The 19,059-nt window shown below is 41.8% G+C and overlaps 2 protein-coding genes across 2 annotated transcripts; one reads left to right on the plus strand and one right to left on the minus strand.

Annotated features, from left to right (window-relative positions):
- The first annotated feature begins 3,140 nt into the window (after positions 1 to 3,140).
- LOC123403085 (outer envelope protein 80, chloroplastic) lies at positions 3,141 to 10,974 on the plus strand. The gene is made up of 16 exons (XM_045097056.1): positions 3,141 to 3,810; positions 3,899 to 3,992; positions 4,644 to 4,726; positions 5,298 to 5,395; positions 5,508 to 5,577; positions 5,975 to 6,068; positions 6,154 to 6,235; positions 6,411 to 6,446; positions 7,727 to 7,880; positions 7,971 to 8,114; positions 8,324 to 8,394; positions 8,608 to 8,686; positions 8,767 to 8,882; positions 9,013 to 9,160; positions 9,909 to 9,978; positions 10,298 to 10,974. The coding sequence occupies exons 1-16, from the start codon at positions 3,325 to 3,327 to the stop codon at positions 10,450 to 10,452; spliced, it is 1,980 nt and encodes a 659-aa protein (XP_044952991.1). The 5' UTR covers positions 3,141 to 3,324; the 3' UTR covers positions 10,453 to 10,974.
- Positions 10,975 to 11,191: 217 nt separating this feature from the next.
- LOC123403086 (zinc transporter ZTP29) lies at positions 11,192 to 17,056 on the minus strand. The gene is made up of 12 exons (XM_045097057.1): positions 16,800 to 17,056; positions 16,026 to 16,084; positions 15,827 to 15,919; positions 15,647 to 15,736; positions 15,458 to 15,539; positions 15,209 to 15,264; positions 14,882 to 14,938; positions 13,456 to 13,496; positions 12,937 to 13,004; positions 12,798 to 12,854; positions 12,604 to 12,721; positions 11,192 to 11,705 (listed from the first exon to the last, which is right to left on the minus strand). Exons 1-12 carry the CDS (start codon positions 16,861 to 16,863, stop codon positions 11,660 to 11,662), a joined length of 831 nt encoding a protein of 276 aa, XP_044952992.1. The 5' UTR covers positions 16,864 to 17,056; the 3' UTR covers positions 11,192 to 11,659.
- Between the last annotated feature and the right edge of the window lie 2,003 nt (positions 17,057 to 19,059).

Here is a 19,059-nt window from a genome sequence, read left to right on the forward strand (position 1 = left end):
AGCAGACTTTGAGAAAAATATTAGAGTAAGGGTATGGTGCATCTTGAATCATAATACAATAGATAGAGCATAAGTGGCACTCGCAAGAAGCAGCTAATTTTTTACAACATACTTAAATGTTCATTGAGTTATGTGTAGAGTAGTTACAACAAGTAGCAGACAGAGAATCAGAGAGGGAAGCTGATATTTAGCTCTCTAATAGATGATAAGGATCCTTCAGAAGTTTAAGTTTCCCATCGATCCAAAGTGAATACCATACATTAGGAAAGAGTAGATGAAGTCATCGTTTTGGAACCTGTTTGAGGAAAATATCAAAATGGATTCAGTTAAAAAAATCATGACAAGCGAAATAAACAATTACAAAATAGATAAATCACTCATGCTGATTCACATTAAGCACAACATCCTCCTCTCGCCTTTCTACTTTACAATAGAAAAATCCTTGTGGAGGCAATAAACAAATATGGATATTGTGCAATCCAAATTTTTACGTACTCACACAATGCAGATTAGAATGAAACCATGTCTATCTCAGATGGAACAGTAATCTAGATAAGAATGCATGTTGTTTTTAGCAGATTGTGTATAATTATCTTTGCATGTAACTTTTAGTTTACATTGCCCGCTAAGCTGAACTTTAACTTGTGCACGATCTCCATGCCAGAAGTAACTAACACTAATTAGAGATGGAATAGGAAGAAAATATACTGATCGATTGGCCTTCAGGCAGAACATATGCAAATATTGCTATCCTGCAACATGAATAAACTGAGTAAAAGAACATATGCAAAGATTTGTAGCATAGATCAACATTCAACAAAAAGTAAGGACTTCACGGTAGAAAGCAGTAAAAAAAAAGCAAAGTTCAGTGACGAGCATCCATGCATAGATTAACATTGATAATTTTGAGTAAAAGGGCACTGACGGCGGCCACTTCCTGATTGTCGTGGAATACTACTCGGTATGTGGAAAGTAGACAAATCTGAAGATTAGAACATCCAAGATAAAGAGAAGTGATATTTGCATAGACATGGGGGTGTAGGTCCGGACCCTTTCCCCTTGCCAAGACATCCTCTACAGCAAAGTTCCTCCCTGTTGTAACGATCTGAGCGAAAACCCTTCGTCGCCAGCGATTTGAGAGTGAAGCCCATACCTGCTGCCTGCACCTTTCGAGCAAAGATTGTAGAAAGACAGCACAGCTGACCACCGTCTCTTACGCCCGTTGGATCCCCTCGTCTGCTGGATCTGTTTCCCTCAAGCGCATCGGCTGAAGCGTGTCCCGCTGGATCCCCTCGATCGCCTCCCCTCGCGCCGGTTTTGCTCCCCGTGCGCTGGATCAGCTTGCTTCTCTCGCGCTCGATACCCTCGCAAGTGTGGCTGGGATCCAAGGGAATCCGATGCTCAGTGGCATGCCCAATGGTGGGAGTAGCAGCCCCCAGGACAGTCGGCCCGTTAGTAGCCCACGCGTGAGTAGAGGCGCATGAGACAGCCCAGTTCGCGACCTGAACATTGATTTGATGGTGATCTACATCCCACACGCGAAATCAACGGCTCACGAGTAAGGATGCGTGAGAGAGCTCGAAATAGGTCCGGTTTTAGGAAGGCAAGAATAAAAACAGCTGCTATCTATATTTACTAATAAAAGAAAGGTGTATTCTTAGTTCATTATGTAATTTTTAGACATCATGATGTTTTCTTGAATAAAATCCGTAATCCAATTTTTTCCCGTGTGCGGACAAAATCCAGCCCTACCTCGAGAGAGGAGAGAAAAAAATTATGCACAACACTTGGATTCGAACCCACAACCACAGGTCAATTGTTGTTGTCCTCACCAACTATCTAGGCAGTCTAACGTACACAACAAAAGGGATAAAGCTTTTTGTAAAAATAGACGATAAGTTTAGGTGCCATCACCCGCCTGTTTTTTAATGCACAAGTGTCTCGATCTGTTTTCAAAAGTCATTTGTTTTCCTTTTTAAACCAACCAAGAGTCCCTATCTTCTAATGTGGGCCAACAAACAAATTTGTTAAGGTTGTGTACAATTGATGTACATCATACTTCTGTAAAAACATAGTCCCACATTATTGCCTCACGGCAAATCCATCTATTTATATAGGTCTGCAAATTAAACTCAATAAGCCCCCTTAAGAATTAGCAAGAAAAACGAGTACACTTCTAAAAAAAAAATTATTGTTGTGAAAATGTGAACCTTTCAATTAATGGGAAAAAAGACCCACGAAACCTCCATGCTAATATATACTCCCTCCGTATAAAGTATAAGACATATTTTGGCACTATAATTCAAAACATTTCATGATTAATTTAGTGTCGATGACTTTCCCTAGTAATAGATACCAATTAATTTGTTCGTGTGTTATAAATTAATTTCAGACTCGACTAAGTAGACTTTTCATCGCTTGATAATACTAAACAAACAGAGTATAACATAAGTGGATTCAAATTCGATAGTGGACATTTTTTTGGGTCAATCGACTATACGAACAAGATTGTTTTTTCTGAATTAAATGAAGAATCCAAGCAATTGAACAGAGCAAGCAAGTTAAAATAAGCGAACATAAAACCTATTAGTGCAGAAGCCCCGTGAAGAGGTGTAAAAGTATACTGACAAAAGTTTTCTTCATGCTTGAATCAAGATTTTTCTATGTCTTCATGTCATAGAAGTCGCAGTTTTGAGATTATCTACAAAGCTCACACAAGTAACGTTATGTTGCTAAAATAAAAAAAAGTGACATCTTTTTCGAGTGTTACAAGGTAATCAAGATATTTGTAGTTTTACTTTTTGGTGAACAACTTTACTTTCACAATGTTTTTAAAGATGAAAGTTGTGATGCTTGTATGTGTTAAATATAAAAGACGACACATAATGGTAGAAGGTGCATGTTTTGTACTTCCTCCGTCTTAAAATAAATGACTTCAAAATGACTCAATTTTGTATTAATTTTAGTATAAAGTAATTTTTTTTTGAGTCACTTATTTTAGGATGGATGGAGTATTTTTTTGGCCTCTAGCAACGCAAGGGCATACATATACTAGTTAAGCCAACGGATCAGATGGACGCACAGGGTTCACCATACGGACACACGACGAGATCGAACGGCTGTCGTTGCTCCACAGGAGCACCATCAGCAAGCCGTCCACTCCGGAGCACAGCTCACCAGTCGCCGCCACTCCGGAGCCTCGGTCCCCCGATCAGCCATGGCGGACGAAACCCTCGCGGCCTCCCCCGCCTCGTTGCCAAAACCCTAAGCCCTATCCCACCGCCGAGTTACGCCACCCCAGTCCACACGTCGGGCGCGGCGGCCATGGGGCCCCGTCGAGACGGCGTCCGCTTCGTCTCCTCCGGCGTCAAGCTCCCGCGCGCCTGCCCGGCCCCTGCCCCGACGCACGCCCTGCTCTCCGCCGCGCTCCCCCCGTTCGCGCACATCGGCCGGGCCATCGACGCCGCCGCCCGCCGTGTCGCCGCGTCGTTCCCCCGCGTCCCGGCCGCGCGTGCCGAGACGCCGGCCGCGCCCTTGCCGCGGAGGCACGGGAAGGACGGCGGCGGGGGCGGGGGCGAGGAGCGGGTGCTCATCAGCGAGGTGGCGGTGCGCGGGAAGGACGGGGAGCCGCTGGAGAGGCCCGAGTTAGAGGAGGCGGCCGCCGCGGCCCTGCGCGCGTGCCGCCCCAATGCGGCGCTCACGGTGAGGGAGGTGCAGGAGGATGTGCACCGCGTGGTGGAGAGCGGGCTCTTCCGCTCCTGCATGCCAGTTGCCGTCGACACCCGCGACGGCATTCGCCTTGTCTTTGAGGTCAGGATTTTGCATGTTCCCCTATCCCTTTTCCATGGCTTATCTTTGGAGCTGAAGGCTGCGGAATTTGGGATGTTCTGTGGTTTAGGTGGAGCCGAACCAGGACTTCCATGGGCTGGTATGTGAGGGTGCCAACATGCTGCCTTCTAAGTTCCTAGATGACTCATTTCGCGACCGCCACGGTACTTGTTCTCATGTTTAAGAGTCTGTTACGTTAAATGTGGTTATTGATTTGTGTAACTTGGTGTATTGATTTACTTTGCACAATGCTACATGAACCAACACTACATGAACCCTAAATTCGTCTGGCAAAGAGATATCTAGAATGCATAAGAGAATCACCACCACCGTGCATATTTTATCACCTTTTTTGAGTTTTTTGGTCCTACTATGATATCACTAGATTGAACTGTGCAGCAAATGAAACACGCCTTTTATGTGGACTCACATGGTTCTTGTTCTTGGTTTAGTTCTGATCTTAAGACATGTTTTTCTACACTGCATAGAAATCTATGGTAAAATAGGTCCATCTACAGTGATATAATCTCTCGGTATCCTTTTGTTATAGAGAAAATTATGTAAAACTTTGGGAACTGAGCATACCTCAGTTTGGCGGGGGAGTGGGTGTACAATTCTACAACTTTGGTTCAAGTCCTCTCCACTTGAATTTTGGTTGTATATTTCTTCTTTAACAGAACTTTTAGTTTCTCCTGCATGTTTCTTCAAATTTCATTTCTCTAAAAGAAAGAGAAACAATTTTTTAACCTTAGTCTATTTTATTAGCTTCTATAAGATTTGTTCTTGAGACCTGTGTTTTGTGTTACATTATGCAGGGAAAATAATCAACATAAGACATTTAGATCAAGTGATTAAGTCCATTAACGGATGGTATCAGGAGCGCGGTCTTACTGGCATGGTAGGTGGGGAAAATAATTAATATAATCCATGTTCTACCATTGTGCATAATTTTTCGTTTTCTTCTATTTGGTGATGTGTTGCAATTTTTTGAGAACATTGCTGAAAATAGGCATCTGCTGCACTTCTCTTAAGGAACAAGTGAAGCGTTATATCTTCTTGGCCTTCTAGAGGCCTAGTACCACAAGACCTGAGTTGTCAATTTCTGTTTTTTTTTAATGTGCTTGCCATCATTTACATCTCACCTGTCACCAGTTCCAAATTGGGAGGGCATACCACATAGTTCTGTTTTACCGTGTTGTTTGTTACTTCCTGATTCCTGCTTTGTATATAGAACTTCATTGTCACACTATGCTTTTGATTCTACATGTTCTTAATTGTAACAAACTAGAAATATGACGTGAGAAAAATGTGAATGTGTGGGAGTTGCTAACCTGTTAGTTGTGTCTAGCAAACATTTAGGTGCCCACCATTTTTTTGGTAAAAAGCAACATCGTTTACAGTTTTAGCCAGTAAAAGAATATTTTATTGCTATAATGGTAAATCAATGAAGGCGCTTGATATGATTTCAGGTTTCATATGCTGAGATCCTTTCCGGAGGAATTCTAAGGCTGCAAGTTTCTGAAGCCGAGGTTAATAATATCAATATTCGCTTTCTGGATAGAAGAACGTGAGAATCATAGCTTGACTTAGTGAGATTCTCTTTGCTGATTCCTGTTTTATGGCCACGTATTATTCTGATCATTTGTATCTTCTTTCTCCTTCCATCTCTCTATCACTAGTGGTGAACCAACTACTGGAAAAACGAAACCAGAAACCATACTCCAGCAGCTGACCACCAAGAAGGGTCAGGTCAGAGTCTTTTAGAAGTTACCTGCTGTATTTGTGTTTTAATCTACTTTGGACACATTATTGATGATATTCATGAATGTTTATTTCAATTATGTCCTCGGTGCACAATTTTACATAGAATGATTTTATGAACAGTTCTCATGTCACGCTTGGCGATACGGTGATGTGCGTTTAAGTATTGTTAGTGTGGTCTAGAAGTTGCTATGTAAATACCATGACCAAAGCAAGTACTATTGTTAGAAGGATGTCAACAATAATACCAAGTGTGGTCGGAATCAGATCATGCTTGTATAGCTTTTGTGTATGTAGGCTTGGTTTGATGACAATTTGAAACTGCTGTCCTGTAGCCTTGATGCTGTAATGGACATCTTATTAGTGTTATTAATGATGGAAATAGGCATACAATAGAGCACAAGTGAAAAGAGATGTTGAAACGATACTCACTATGGGAATTATGGAGGATGTCACAATAATTCCGCAGCCTGTGGGAGGTGAAGCTAATTTATAGTTCCCATTTTCTTTAAGCCGGTCTTCATTTCCTCAAGTACTCGTGCTCTTATCTATGGTCTTGTGCAGATTCTAATAAAGTGGATCTTGTCATGAATCTTGTCGAACGCAAATCTGGTGGTTTCTCTGCTGGTGGTGGCATTTCGAGTGGGTTAGTACTGTTTATTTAGTGAACCCAATTGAGTGAATTGTATGCTTTCATAAAGTATGTTTCTTAATCAGTAAGGTGCTTTGTTATGTACTGGATTTCGAATACCATATGTAGCCTATATGCAAATTATATTTGAAATTCTAGGCTTAACATATATCATGCTATTTTTGTGCAGGATAACAAATGGGCCTCTTTCTGGATTAATTGGCAGGTCCGTAGATTCTTCAGTAAATAATATCTTATTTCCTCTGGAATGGAATCTAGTTTGTTTAATTATGTAATAATATTGCCATGATAATATTTTTGAGATTATGTTTCTTAAGCTCCAACTGGGCTTTGAGCCTTTATAAAATAACAGTTCCAAGAAGCAACCTGACATATAACCTGTGGATAATCAACTATGGGCTTACTTAAAATGTACTCCCTCCGTATCAAATTATAAGACGTTTAGGAAAACGTCCCGACCAGGTGAAAACTAAGGAAAATACATTGCTACCCCTCCGAGAACTGCTACCACCAAATCTTCATCTTCCTCCAGATCACCGCCCAGCTCGCTCTAGATTGCCTCCCAGCTCGCCAGTTCCAGGCCTAGCGTGGTCCCTTCAAGATCGTTTGGTCCCAGCGCCTCTCTTGGTCCATGCTGAAGCCGCCCACGCGGACCATTAGGAACGGACTGAAGTCGGCCGTGGCGCCATGGAGCTCGCAGAGGCTGAACTCCAGCAGGCTGTGCGCGCCCCTCTCCCAGAGCAGCTCTGGGATGCTCTGCACGGAGGAGCCCAAGGACTTGCTCTGGTGCTCCGCTGCTCCAGCGCTCCACTGCTCTGGTGCTTCGCTGCTCTGGCGCTCCGGTACTCTGCTGCTCCGCCGCTCGTATGCTTCGGTACTCCGCTGCTCCACCGCTGCACGCTTCCGTCGTTCACGTACATCACCGGCACACTTAAATCCAGCGGCCGTGCATGCCTCTGTTGCATAAAAGCTCATCACCGGTGTAAAAAATCAATCTTTTGATCGACGCATACAAACTGAGTGAAAGCAAGGTGCTGGGGAGAAAGGGGGTGCTGGAAGAGGCCAGCAACGTCGAGAGGGAGCGTCCGCTGGCCACGAGGAGAGGGGGAGGCCGCCGGATCTGGGAGAAGAGAGAGGGCAATGGGGAGAGGGAGATGACACTTGAGAGCGAGTGGTGCAAGTGCGATTGAGCGAGTGGCGGGAGGGCAATTTGGGAAAGTCAAGAAATTTTGTTATGTGACGAAAATTGTACTACGAATGCTTAAACGTCATATAATTCGGTACAGAGGGAGTATCAGCTATTCTCAAGCCCCACCATCACATTGTAGTGCCAAAGTTAAGATGACCCTCCAAAGCCCAAGCAGGCCTTTAGCAATTGACAATTTTTAGATTTTGGTTTTAATTTTGTTATTTATCTTATACCTGCCTGGATAAACAGGAAGTTCTACATCTATTTTCCCTCCTCACACTGGAGTTTTTAAACAGCTTTGCATATTCTCAGCGGAATGTTTTTGGGAGGAACAAGAAGTTGAATCTCTCACTAGAGAGGGGACAAATAGATTCTATATTTCGTTTAAACTACACTGACCCTTGGATTGATGGTGACAATAAGAGGACCTCCAGAACTGTCATGGTTCAGGTATTTACCTTTAGTATGATATCATCACAGTTCCATGATTCCATCAGCTGTGAGTCATGTGCATTTGCTTACGATAGTCTTTCTTGTCAGAACTCTAGGACCCCTGGAACACTTATCCATGGTGGGGAGCATCCTGACCATAGTCCTATTACAATTGGACGGATAACTGCTGGCATTGAATATAGTCGACCTTTCAGGCCTAAATGGAGTGGTACTCTTGGATTGATATTTCAGGTAAACACGTGAATACTAGTTGTAGTAATCGTTCGCCTTCCCCCCTGCATGTAGGCCCGCTAGCAGAAGTCTAAAGTAGACAGTCGTGTACTCGTGTGATTTGGTACAAACTTTGTTGAATGAACCGTATAAATATTTGTTACTGTTTCCTTTGCTTACCTTTCCATAAACAATAGCCTAATTGCGTTCTGTTGACACTTTCTATGCAGCATGCTGGTGCCCGTGATGACAAAGGCAACCCTATGATCAGAGATTTCTATAACAGCCAATTAACTGCAAGGTCTCAAATCTTGATTTCTCATTCAACTTTAGTTTGTACCACAAGTATATGCTCCCGCCGTAAAGAAATACAAGAGTGTTTAGTTCACTAAAGTAGTGATCTAAACGCTCTTATAATTCTTTACAGAGGGAATGCATAACAGTGTACACCGTGAATACAGTTGTCAGATTAAGTTACTATTTGATATGTGATGGCCCTGTCATGAAAATGCAGCGGAAATCCTTATGATGATACATTACTTGCTAAGCTTGAAAGTGTCTACACAGACTCCGGAGATCATAGCTCTACGATGGTTAGTATTTATCCTCTGCATTTTATTATTTTCTAATCTTGCTGTGACAGTTTCTTATATCCTACTGTTACTGCTTCCAGTTTGTTTTCAACGTCGAGCAAGGTCTACCTATTCTTCCAGAGTGGCTTAGTTTCAACAGAGTGACAGCCCGTTTGAGGCAGAGCTATGAAATTGGTCCTGCCCGACTTCTTCTAAGGTATGTTTTAGTGCATGTCGTACCATTGATGGACCATGAGTGAAAACATCAGTTTAACCTGGAGGTTTGCTCAGTGGACTCATTTTTTGTTGTTATGTTACCTGATATATCATTTTGCTCTATGATCTAGTGCTTCTGGAGGTCATGTGGAGGGAAACTTTTCGCCTCATGAAGCATTTGCAATTGGTGGGACAAACAGTGTAAGAGGATATGAAGAAGGTGCTGTTGGTTCTGGCCGCTCATATGCAGTTGGTAGTGGTGAAGTCTCTTGCCGCTTGGTAAGCTTTGCCTCTCTTTTTGGCGATATAAGTTCTTTGTCTAAACTGAACAATCACATGAAACACTTCTTGATAAAAGGAACACAACCATATGCAATTCTCAGAAAAACCTAGTTGGCAACATCAACACACACATATCAAGAAGAATCTAAAAGTGTAGTAATTAGTTTGCAATTTTAAGATGAAGTCTTATTTGCTCTTTTTAAGAATATAACGGTAAATCAATTATTTTGTTTGAGACAACAAAACAACTCCACATGCAGTTCAGTGTAACATCTCTAATCCATGCTGGACATATTAACTGCATCATGCATGCGTGCGACCTGGTACCTGTGTGTGCATGGCCCTTAGCCACGCATAGGAGGGTACTTCGAGAATTAGCTATAGGAAAAAATTATTCCATAAGCCCCAGTAAGGCACCTGTTACTTCAGTTCTCCGCCACCTGATTTATGCAAACACCATCACTGTTTTCGGCTTTTCGCATCTTCTTATATTCGTCTCAGTGATTAATTTTAGAATTGTTTCTGTTCTTGTGTCAATGATCCAATTACTTGTGACTTGTCATACAAGATTTCATGGCTGGAAAATTAGTACTTCAATCGTTGACTATTCATGATTGCTACCTGCAATGACATCAAATGCATTTGACTAGTTCGTGTGCTACTCTGCATGTCATGCTTGCAGTATGATTTGCATTAAAAAAAATCAGCCTGCTTTGATTACTCACAGTTGTCATTTTCTGTGTAGTTTGGTCCGTTGGAAGGTGTGGTCTTTGGTGACTATGGTAGTGATCTTGGCTCTGGTCCAACGGTTCCTGGTAAGTCATGTTGTACTCACATTTTGCTGTGATTGTATAATTTTGGTCCAAATCTCTGGTCTCTAAAGCAGGCTAGTTCTGTACATGTAACAAATTCTCTAATCCTCGTTTTGAGTTTGAAGAAAAATCTCCAATAAGATCCAGAGTGAAGAAAACTATTGCTTTTCGCCCTTATTCTAGTTAGAAGATTTTGCTGCTGCTGGAACAGGCCTGACAGGGTTCCACCTGCAGAATTTGTAGATCAGTTTTCATGTATTAGCTCTTCTTTTCACCGAAAGCTCTTCTCACTTGCGCAATCTCCCGTCGTTTCGTTTTTTAGGTGACCCAGCAGGAGCCCGCGGGAAGCCAGGAAGTGGTTACGGGTATGGTGTTGGTATCCGTGTGGACTCCCCGCTGGGACCTTTGAGACTTGAATATGCTTTCAATGACAAACAAGCAAGACGATTTCACTTTGGGGTTGGGCACAGAAATTAAATCATTGAGGTGTCTGTTAACCTTGATCTGATTTGGTAGGGATAGTGCCATCGTCTTTGCGACGTTGATACAAGTTTCCGCAAAGCAAATTTTGTGTAGCCCAGAATGCCTGAACATATACAGTTCTTTCCTTCAATCTTGTAAACTTTGCTGGAAGCCGCAACCAGAGAAAGGTCTCCAGCTGACAAACCGCGGCGAGTTTTGTTGATATGAAATTTGAGCTAAGAAATCAAAATTGAGGACCTGTGTCAGCAATGTGCACACACTTTGCTTCAATCCAGCGAGCCAAGTTTGCATGTGATGCAGCACAGGTAACCATCCTTGTGAGGTTGCTGGGAATGTCACCATGTTCAGCTAGAAGGACTTTCCTCGTCCGCAAGATTGCAATGGTAATCTGATACAATCAATGTCGTGTTATGAGTTGTAACTAACTACGATTCTGGCGCACAACATCTTGTTATTTGCTCAGGGATATTGTAAGCGACGGTAAAACAATCAAGGCAAGAGAGAGAATTTGGTTAAGGCGATTGATTGTTCAAGTACAGTTCATAATTTATTTGCACCTACCTTTGGATGAAATCATAATCTAAGTAATCTCAGTCTAGAAATCCTAGCACCAATCTCTCCCAAAGTCCCAACAGGCTGTTGCACCACCCATGGCAAACACAATATCATTTCAACGAGCCAGCTGGAAACAATACTCCAAAGCAAGATTGTTTTTAAATACTCTATGGCAAGAGAAAAGAAACTGAAGATGTATAAACTTGGAACAGAATCCAGGAACAAGACCACCAGGCAGGTTTTTAACTAGTGTCAAATCGGCAAAAACTACACAAATCAGTTCTAGTTGCATCCTGTTACTGGACAACAAACCCGGTGGTTGTATTCAGATACCCGTCAACCCATATGGTTTTCTGAAACAAACAAATTGAGGGGTGTCCAGCCACCGCATATGGGTCGTGACACTGCTGTTTTTTCCTAGTAAATAACGGTCAGATACAATGACCAGGAGTAATAGTGTATGCTACACATGGCCAGTGCAACTGTCTGGCCATAATCCTTGCTTCTGAGCGACGAACCTTCCAAACCCCACGCCCCTTGCTTTGCAAAGCGGCAAAGCGCAAGAAACGTTTGATATATGGCGAAGCTCTCAGGCTTCAGAGGACACTATGAACAGCTGGTATAGTTGCGGTGGTGCGGTCATGTGTTACAAACTGATCTCTTTGGGCAGGCTGATCTCCAGGAAATACAAGCTGCCAATGTGAAATCGCAAATTAGGTATGTAAAAAGAAAAGAATATTGTGTTGTGTGCTGCTTATTTTCCAAAAATATAAAAATGCTCTCTGCTTTCAAGACATGGGGCCGTGCAGCAATTTTGTGTCAAAATTTGCATGTACTGTGAAGTGTGAAGGAATGTGGGTTATGCATTTGTATTGTGAATGTGTATGACAAGTTAGAATTGTGCAAATATGGGTATAACACGGATGCATTATGACTACTGATGATCACACTAATGCATAGGTCGAAATTTTTGTTTGGGTGCAGGGATCAGTATGTTTAAGCCTATTGCCAAACACTGCTGCAAACATATTATCATGCTATATGTTTGGGTGGAAGGACCGGTATGTCTAAGCCTATTGTCAAAAACTGCTGCAAACATATTATTATGCTATGTTTGGGTAGAAGGACCGGTATGTTTAAGCCTATTGTCAAACACTGCTGCAAACATATTATTATACTAATGCAATCTTGATGCCATAAATTCACCCTATAGTTGATAGAATACAGTCATTTACTCATTTTCTCTACAATGCACTCACTGCCAACAACATATGAATATATGATGTCAATCTGCTACGATACTATCAACTACTTCCTCCGTTTCTAAATATAAGCCTAGTTAGAGATTTCAATATGGACTACATATGGATGTATATAGATGTATTTTAGAGTGTAGATTCACTCATTTTGCTCCGTATGTAGTCTGTATTGGAATCTCTAAAAAGGCTTATATTTAGGGACGGATGGAGTAGAACACAAGAACTTAATTACACCGTGTAACATGGATATTTGTTGTTTTTTCCTCAATCACAGAGTAAAAGTGCTTCAGAACTATACAGGTGAGTCGTTTGTTCAGAAACATCAACAAACCTCGCAGACATGACGGCCATGCCAACAAAGACTGCTTTCACAGCTTGCTTCTGACCAGCATAGTCAAATGCTAGAGGTAACAATTCATGCAAAGTGAGGAAAGCCATAACACCACCAACTGCATAGAGACAAATGGGAGGTCAACAAAGTACTAAGCACGAAATATCACGTTTTAGCTCTACTAACAGACTAACCTGATGCAAGTAGGCCTTCAAGAATTTCAGGATTTAAGTTGCTCGGAAACAAGACAGCTGCAGTAATCACATTTGCATCAGTAGTCGACAGGTCATTAAAAGAATAAACTCACAGAAAAGGCTCACAAAAACAGCATACCTACAAAAAATACTCCTAGTGGCTCAGCCAAACCAGAGAGTGTTGCATATTTAAATGCTTGCCATTTGCTTTGATATGCAAGAAAGAAGGAAACACAGAGAAATATTATCAGCTGCAAAAAAATAAGCCTGATAATGACAATTGGAATAAAAGGAAATATTGAGAATGAAGGGAAATTCAAATTTCCCTTCTTCCTAAAGTACAATCATTTCAAACATGGTCATGCTTTGTAGGTACTTTGGAATCCAATCGCCCTTTAAGACTGGAGAAATGGGTAAAGCTCACATAGCCAAGATAAGAGCGGCTCACCATATCTGAGAAATTCTAAGATTGTGTGCCATTTAATAATAATGCATATAACAGGCATGGCATATTTGTGTAACCAACTTATAACATGTGGCTACAAAAAAACCACGAATTCGTAGCATTTGCACTAGTGGACTCAAGACTCATTTGTGAAAGCTGGTGTGAACTACAAATTTTACTAATTATTCATCTCTACACGGGGAAAACAGGTACCTTTTGGTAGCAAAATAGAGTGGCAGAGCTACAGCAACCCCCTGAGAAGGTAAAAAATGTCAACTAGTTAGGATAGTATATCAAAAAGGAAATTAGCAACATGTCAGACTGTCAGTAGTCTTGGATATATGATTTTGTAGAACTGTAGCTTCTTTTTAACTCCTCTCCGTAAATTGGAATTAATTAATTTACCGAGTAGTAATTTGTTCCAAACTAATAGATCCTGCTAATAATTTGCAAATTCTCCCTTGCTCGTAATGATATGTTTGATGCCAACTAATTCTAGTATGGTCACTAAGCATTAGGGATGAAAACGGAGCGGAAACGGACGGAACCGAGTGCTATCACATTTGTTTTCATATATCTTTGCAAAAGCAGAAACGAATACGGAAACAGACACTACTGGAAATGGACACGGAGCGAATACAAAGCGGAAATGAAAACAGAAGTGGGCATTGATCGGAACTTCAAAACCCCTTGAATCGTAGAGAATACACACAAAAATCAACAAATTTATTGAATTGTTAACATGGCTACAAAACAATATTACTATGTTAGCAACTTAGCTTAGTATTGTAGTTGTACTCGACAATTGTGTATAGGGTCAAGCTGAGTACTTATGTGTCTATTGTAGTTGTACTCGACAATTGTGTATAGGGTCAAGCTGAGTACTTATGTGTCTATTGTAGTTGTACTCGACAATTGTGTATAGGGTCAAGCTGAGTACTTATGTGTCTATTGTAGTTGTACTCGACAATTGTGTATAGGGTCAAGCTGAGTACTTATGTGTTAGTAGAAGTTGGGTCTCAAATGATCCATTCTACTAATTGTGTCATTGTATGTTGTTTCGTGGTTGGACTACAAAGCAGCCATGCGTCTATAGTAAAAACGGAAATTCCATATTCACGGAAACGGAAAGCTCCATTTCCATGTCCGTTCCACCGAAAAACTCAGTTTTGTTTTTGTTTTCGTTTCCGCTTAAAAAATTCCACTTCCACTTCCATTTTGCAAATTTCTGTTTGTGTTTTCATATTTCCTCTCCATCTGAAAAAATGGGAAGTTTCCATTCCATTTTCATCCCTACTAAGCATCAAACACACGGTGCAAAAGGGAAAATATATAAGTTGGTCAGCATGGAGACCTAGCAAATATCGAAATACTCGAAACTTCATGGCAGAACAAGCACTGCAAATGAGTTAAGATTCATCATGGCCTCTTGTCTTGTCATGAATTAGTTTGCCATGATATTGGGCTTTCATATATTGATTCCATGGTGCAGTATAACAAACAAACTTTTTATGGCAATTGAATCTTCTTAAAAAGAGCACCCCAAGGGCTATTCTAAGTGCTAATGATGCAACAAATAACTCCAGATAAGAATTCTTAGGCTACTTAACCAGAAAGGTTGGTAGGTTAATTTATGTACCTCGGGTATGTTATGTAAAGCAATAGCAATGGCCAAGTTAACTCCGACTCGAAGACCCTGCATTTTCATTATAACCGAGTATAATTAGTGCGAGCTATAAATAATTAAGAAGGTACATGACCTCTTTGAAAACCAAAACAACCATGCTATGCCCCAGTAGTTATTTTACTGGAACAAAATGCAAGGTGCAGAACGTCCTCTTTGAAAACCAAAACAACCATGCTATGCCCCAGCAGTTATTTTATTGGGACAAAATGCAAGGTGCAGAACGTCCTCTTAGCAAATCAATGATGCCACTACACTGAGATGAATACACAATGACATTACCTTCACGGATCCAAGAAATACCGCCATTCCCTCAGGGAAATTGTGCAAGCTAATTCCTGCAGCTCAGAATAAGTACAAAGTCAAATGATTGCACCTTAAAAGAAGCAAATTTCCACTAGATTTTCTCAAGGAACCTTCTGTGGCACGGAACAGTTCTAGTAATCACGTCTCCCGAAAGTAGGTTTGATAGAATGTAGGTCTGATAAAACAGGGGATATTAGTGATTAGGTAACAATCTTAGTAACTTACCAACGGCAGTAATGATGCCACTGAATAAGACTTGCCGGCGATGTTTTTTCATCATATCTTTACCTGCCCCATCATCATCAGTCTGCTTTCCACAAGAAAACCAACTTCGATTCAGCCCTCTTATCTTAGTAAGAAAACAGATTGATAAGAATGATGCTGGAAACATCCCCAAGGATAGTTCATTCCTACCTTTTTCTTGCTCGCATCAGTTGTTGGCACAAAGGTTGGCTCTGGAATGAACTTGACAACGAAACCAAAGAAAAGAACTCCCGCAAAAAACTGCAAAACATCGCAGTTTGTTATATAAGATAAACTGAAATTTCATGACACCGATTCTAAAACTGCAAGAAAGATCCAAGTCCAACCCACCCAGAGGTTGGCCTTCAAGAAGCCAATGGAATTGAGTGCGTTGTGTGCCAGGTCTAGAAACGAGATGCTCAACATAAGTCCAGCAGCAAAACCCTGCATGAAGTATGAGCAATACATGGAGCACGAATAGTCAGACAATCATTACTACTTACTAAACAACGGATAATCAATGACTTAAAAGAAGGCAGTTGATGATGACCTGGAGGAGGCCGAGCCTCTTGAGGTCAGGGGAAGGGTTCACGATCACCAGCAGCGCACCTGAAGACACAAATCTCGAGCTTAGCTTAAGCGGACACAAAGAAACCTTGCGTGACATCAAGCAGAAGCATCGGAAAGTGCATTAGGGGAACAAGCAGGATTTGTCGTTGCTACTTTGGCATTGTCGTAGAAAACAATAGGAGGCCCGTAAGGACTTGTACAATGCTAGGTGCTTAGGGAGGTGCTAGAAAAATAAATCAGGTTTTCTGAAGCACCTGTGCCTATTTCTACAGGAGAGACACCTAATTAAGCGTCTATACTTTACAAATAAGCACCGATGCTTAAAGAAAACATTGGTTTATTTCTGTAAGCACCTCCCCTAGGCGCCTTGCATCGTACAAGGCCTGAGTAACCCTGTGCCTAAACCTGTGGAACTAGCTTTTGCCACCCTGGTCAACCTTGTGAATTAGCCATTTAGCCTATGCATTCTGATGAATGTTGGGTCGCGATTTTTGCCGATTCTCCTGCTTAGGTTCCTAGACGGCACAAAACTCCGTCACTTGGCAAATGGCGAGGCACTGGTTCTGTTCTGCGCAACTGAACAGTAGCAACGGAAAACACAACAAGAACGCTGGTGGAAATCAAGCCAGGGGAGCCGAGGAGTAGAAGTTTGAGGCAGCAGAAGAATTCCCCTAGGCCAGACGCCGCAAACGGGGAGGCTGGCAGGCCAGCAGCAAGCAACCGAGTCCCGGGGGAGAGAATCGATGGCGCGTACCGAGAGAGGTGCTGAGGCCGCCGACGAAGGAGAGGGCGAGCGCCACCAGCACGTGCTGCTCCATCTCCGCCGCGGCAGCTCGCGCCTAGGGTTTGAGGAGGGCCCGCCGAGGAGCGGGAGCGCGGAGAAAGGGGAGTGGGTGAGGAGGGCGGAGCGAGATACGGCTAGCGGAGTGGAGGAATCATCAGGACGGAGGGAGGAAAAAGGGAACTGCTAATCACGAACTTCTTCTTCTTCTCCTTCTTCTTGATTTTCTTTTAAAAAAAATTTATTTCAAAAAGAATGACAAGGCCACGTCGCAAGAGCCCCAGGCCTGAAACCGAACCGCCTTCCGTGAAATCCGGCTTTGAAACTGAAATGTCTACAGGCTAAAATTTTAGTTTTTTTTTTCTATGGAAACTTCCTTTGCGATTACATTGAAAAAAAAAAAACATCCATCGCATTGCAGCATAGTACACTAGCTAAGATTAGGTCCTTGGATTTCTGTCTCTGTCTCTATCTATCTATAGCTAACTAATCGCAGCAGAAAGCTTTTGACCGGTCGTGAATGCGACTGGTCTGTGTGGGCATGAATCATGATGCTCAATGCACCTTCTCCCACGATCATTTTTATCTAATTATTTTCCTCATAATTTCTCTCGGTGGTATGCATTGTACACTACTCAAGTATCTCACTAAGTACCAACTCATTTTTTTTATCTAACCAAATATATAATTCAAAACAACTTATGAAAGATTCTTTGTTGATTCAAACAAGCCGTTGACAACCGTCACGACACACGATTGCCGCAAGCCAATGTTAAAAGAAGGATCCCGTTAGATGACGTACATTAAGGAAAGGAATAATGCATGAACAATTCGTTTTCGAGAATGGTTCCATCGAGCGAACGAAAAAGTGGCTAGAAGAATCACTCAAAAGGGCGAACCAACCCAACCAGGCCCATTTAGCTTCCCTCTTCGAGGATTGACAAAACTTATACATGGCAAAAGCCCTAAAAAACATGCCAAAAAGGCCACATTAATTCCAAAAATAAAAACATGGTCCAAAATGCAGACAAAGGGAAATCATATATGACGAGCTTGTGTATTAATTAAAAAATTTACAAGGAATTTTCCGTGCCTTAATTTTCATTATCAAAACATAGAAATCATACACAAGAAATTGCCAGGTTGAATAAATGAATAAAAATGACATGCCCTTAAAAATAAAATCCTCATGGTATTAAGGTAAAATTGTCATGCTCTTAATAATAAAATTGCCAATGTGAGAAAGTAGAAAAATAAGTATTTCCAAAATTGACATCAATAGTTGATAAAAATCCCCAAAACTTGACATGCTAGCATTACAAAAATAAAGACCTAAAATTACCATGTTCGAAAGTTTTTTTTTATGAACTTGTCATGGGATCATGAGAAAAAATATCTAAATTTTGCTGTGTGTACAAAACAAACTTGGCATGTGAAACATCACAAATATATGTTTAACTTTGCCATGTGACAAGTAAAAAAAAAATACAAATCTACAAATCTGCCAGGTACAATTATTTTAAAAGTTTGCTATGTACCTAAAACAAGAAAAGGAATATTGTTGCCACCTAGTATAGTAAATAAAAGGAAATAAGAAGAGGAATTAGAAAGGCAGCGACGTGGCATGGGGGCGGAGGTCGCTGGGGTGGCACCGGTGTGGCACCGACGTGGCATGGGGGCGGAGGTCGCCGGCGTGGCATGTGGGGCGGAGGTAGCCGTCGATGGGATCAGGTCGGTGAAGATGATCAATTGGATCGAGGAGGGGTTGGTTGTGTTTGGAGCGGGACCAGTTGACCGAGGACGCATGGGACGTGAAGAAGCGGGGGATCAACGCTAACGAAAACTGATTAGTTTCGTTAACGAAGTATCCATGCCTTTGATTGAACGTTTAGAGGGTCAAGATTCAGAGTTGGATCTACCTTCTCTTGCTTTTTTAGTGGTAGTAGATAGATAAGACGGCGTTCGCGATTTGGATAAGATGGCGCTGGGGACGCTTTTGTTTCTAACGAAAAGTTTCAAAGCTGACGTGGCATGGCCTTTTGGGTCAAGATCCGTGCATGTGACTCGACGATAGGCATGATGTTCACTGAAACTTGCTAGAAATCTGACGTTCGTTCAATAACATATTGTAAAAGAATATATGAAGGCAGTAAAGAACCCCCAGGGCCACAAGCCCACAACAAGAAACAATCGGTTGGTTCAAATGAAATGATAATACATCGCCACTGCGACG

Source organism: Hordeum vulgare, chromosome 6H (genome assembly GCF_904849725.1).
Source record: "Hordeum vulgare subsp. vulgare chromosome 6H, MorexV3_pseudomolecules_assembly, whole genome shotgun sequence".
In the NCBI taxonomy this organism is placed as follows: domain Eukaryota; kingdom Viridiplantae; phylum Streptophyta; class Magnoliopsida; order Poales; family Poaceae; genus Hordeum; species Hordeum vulgare.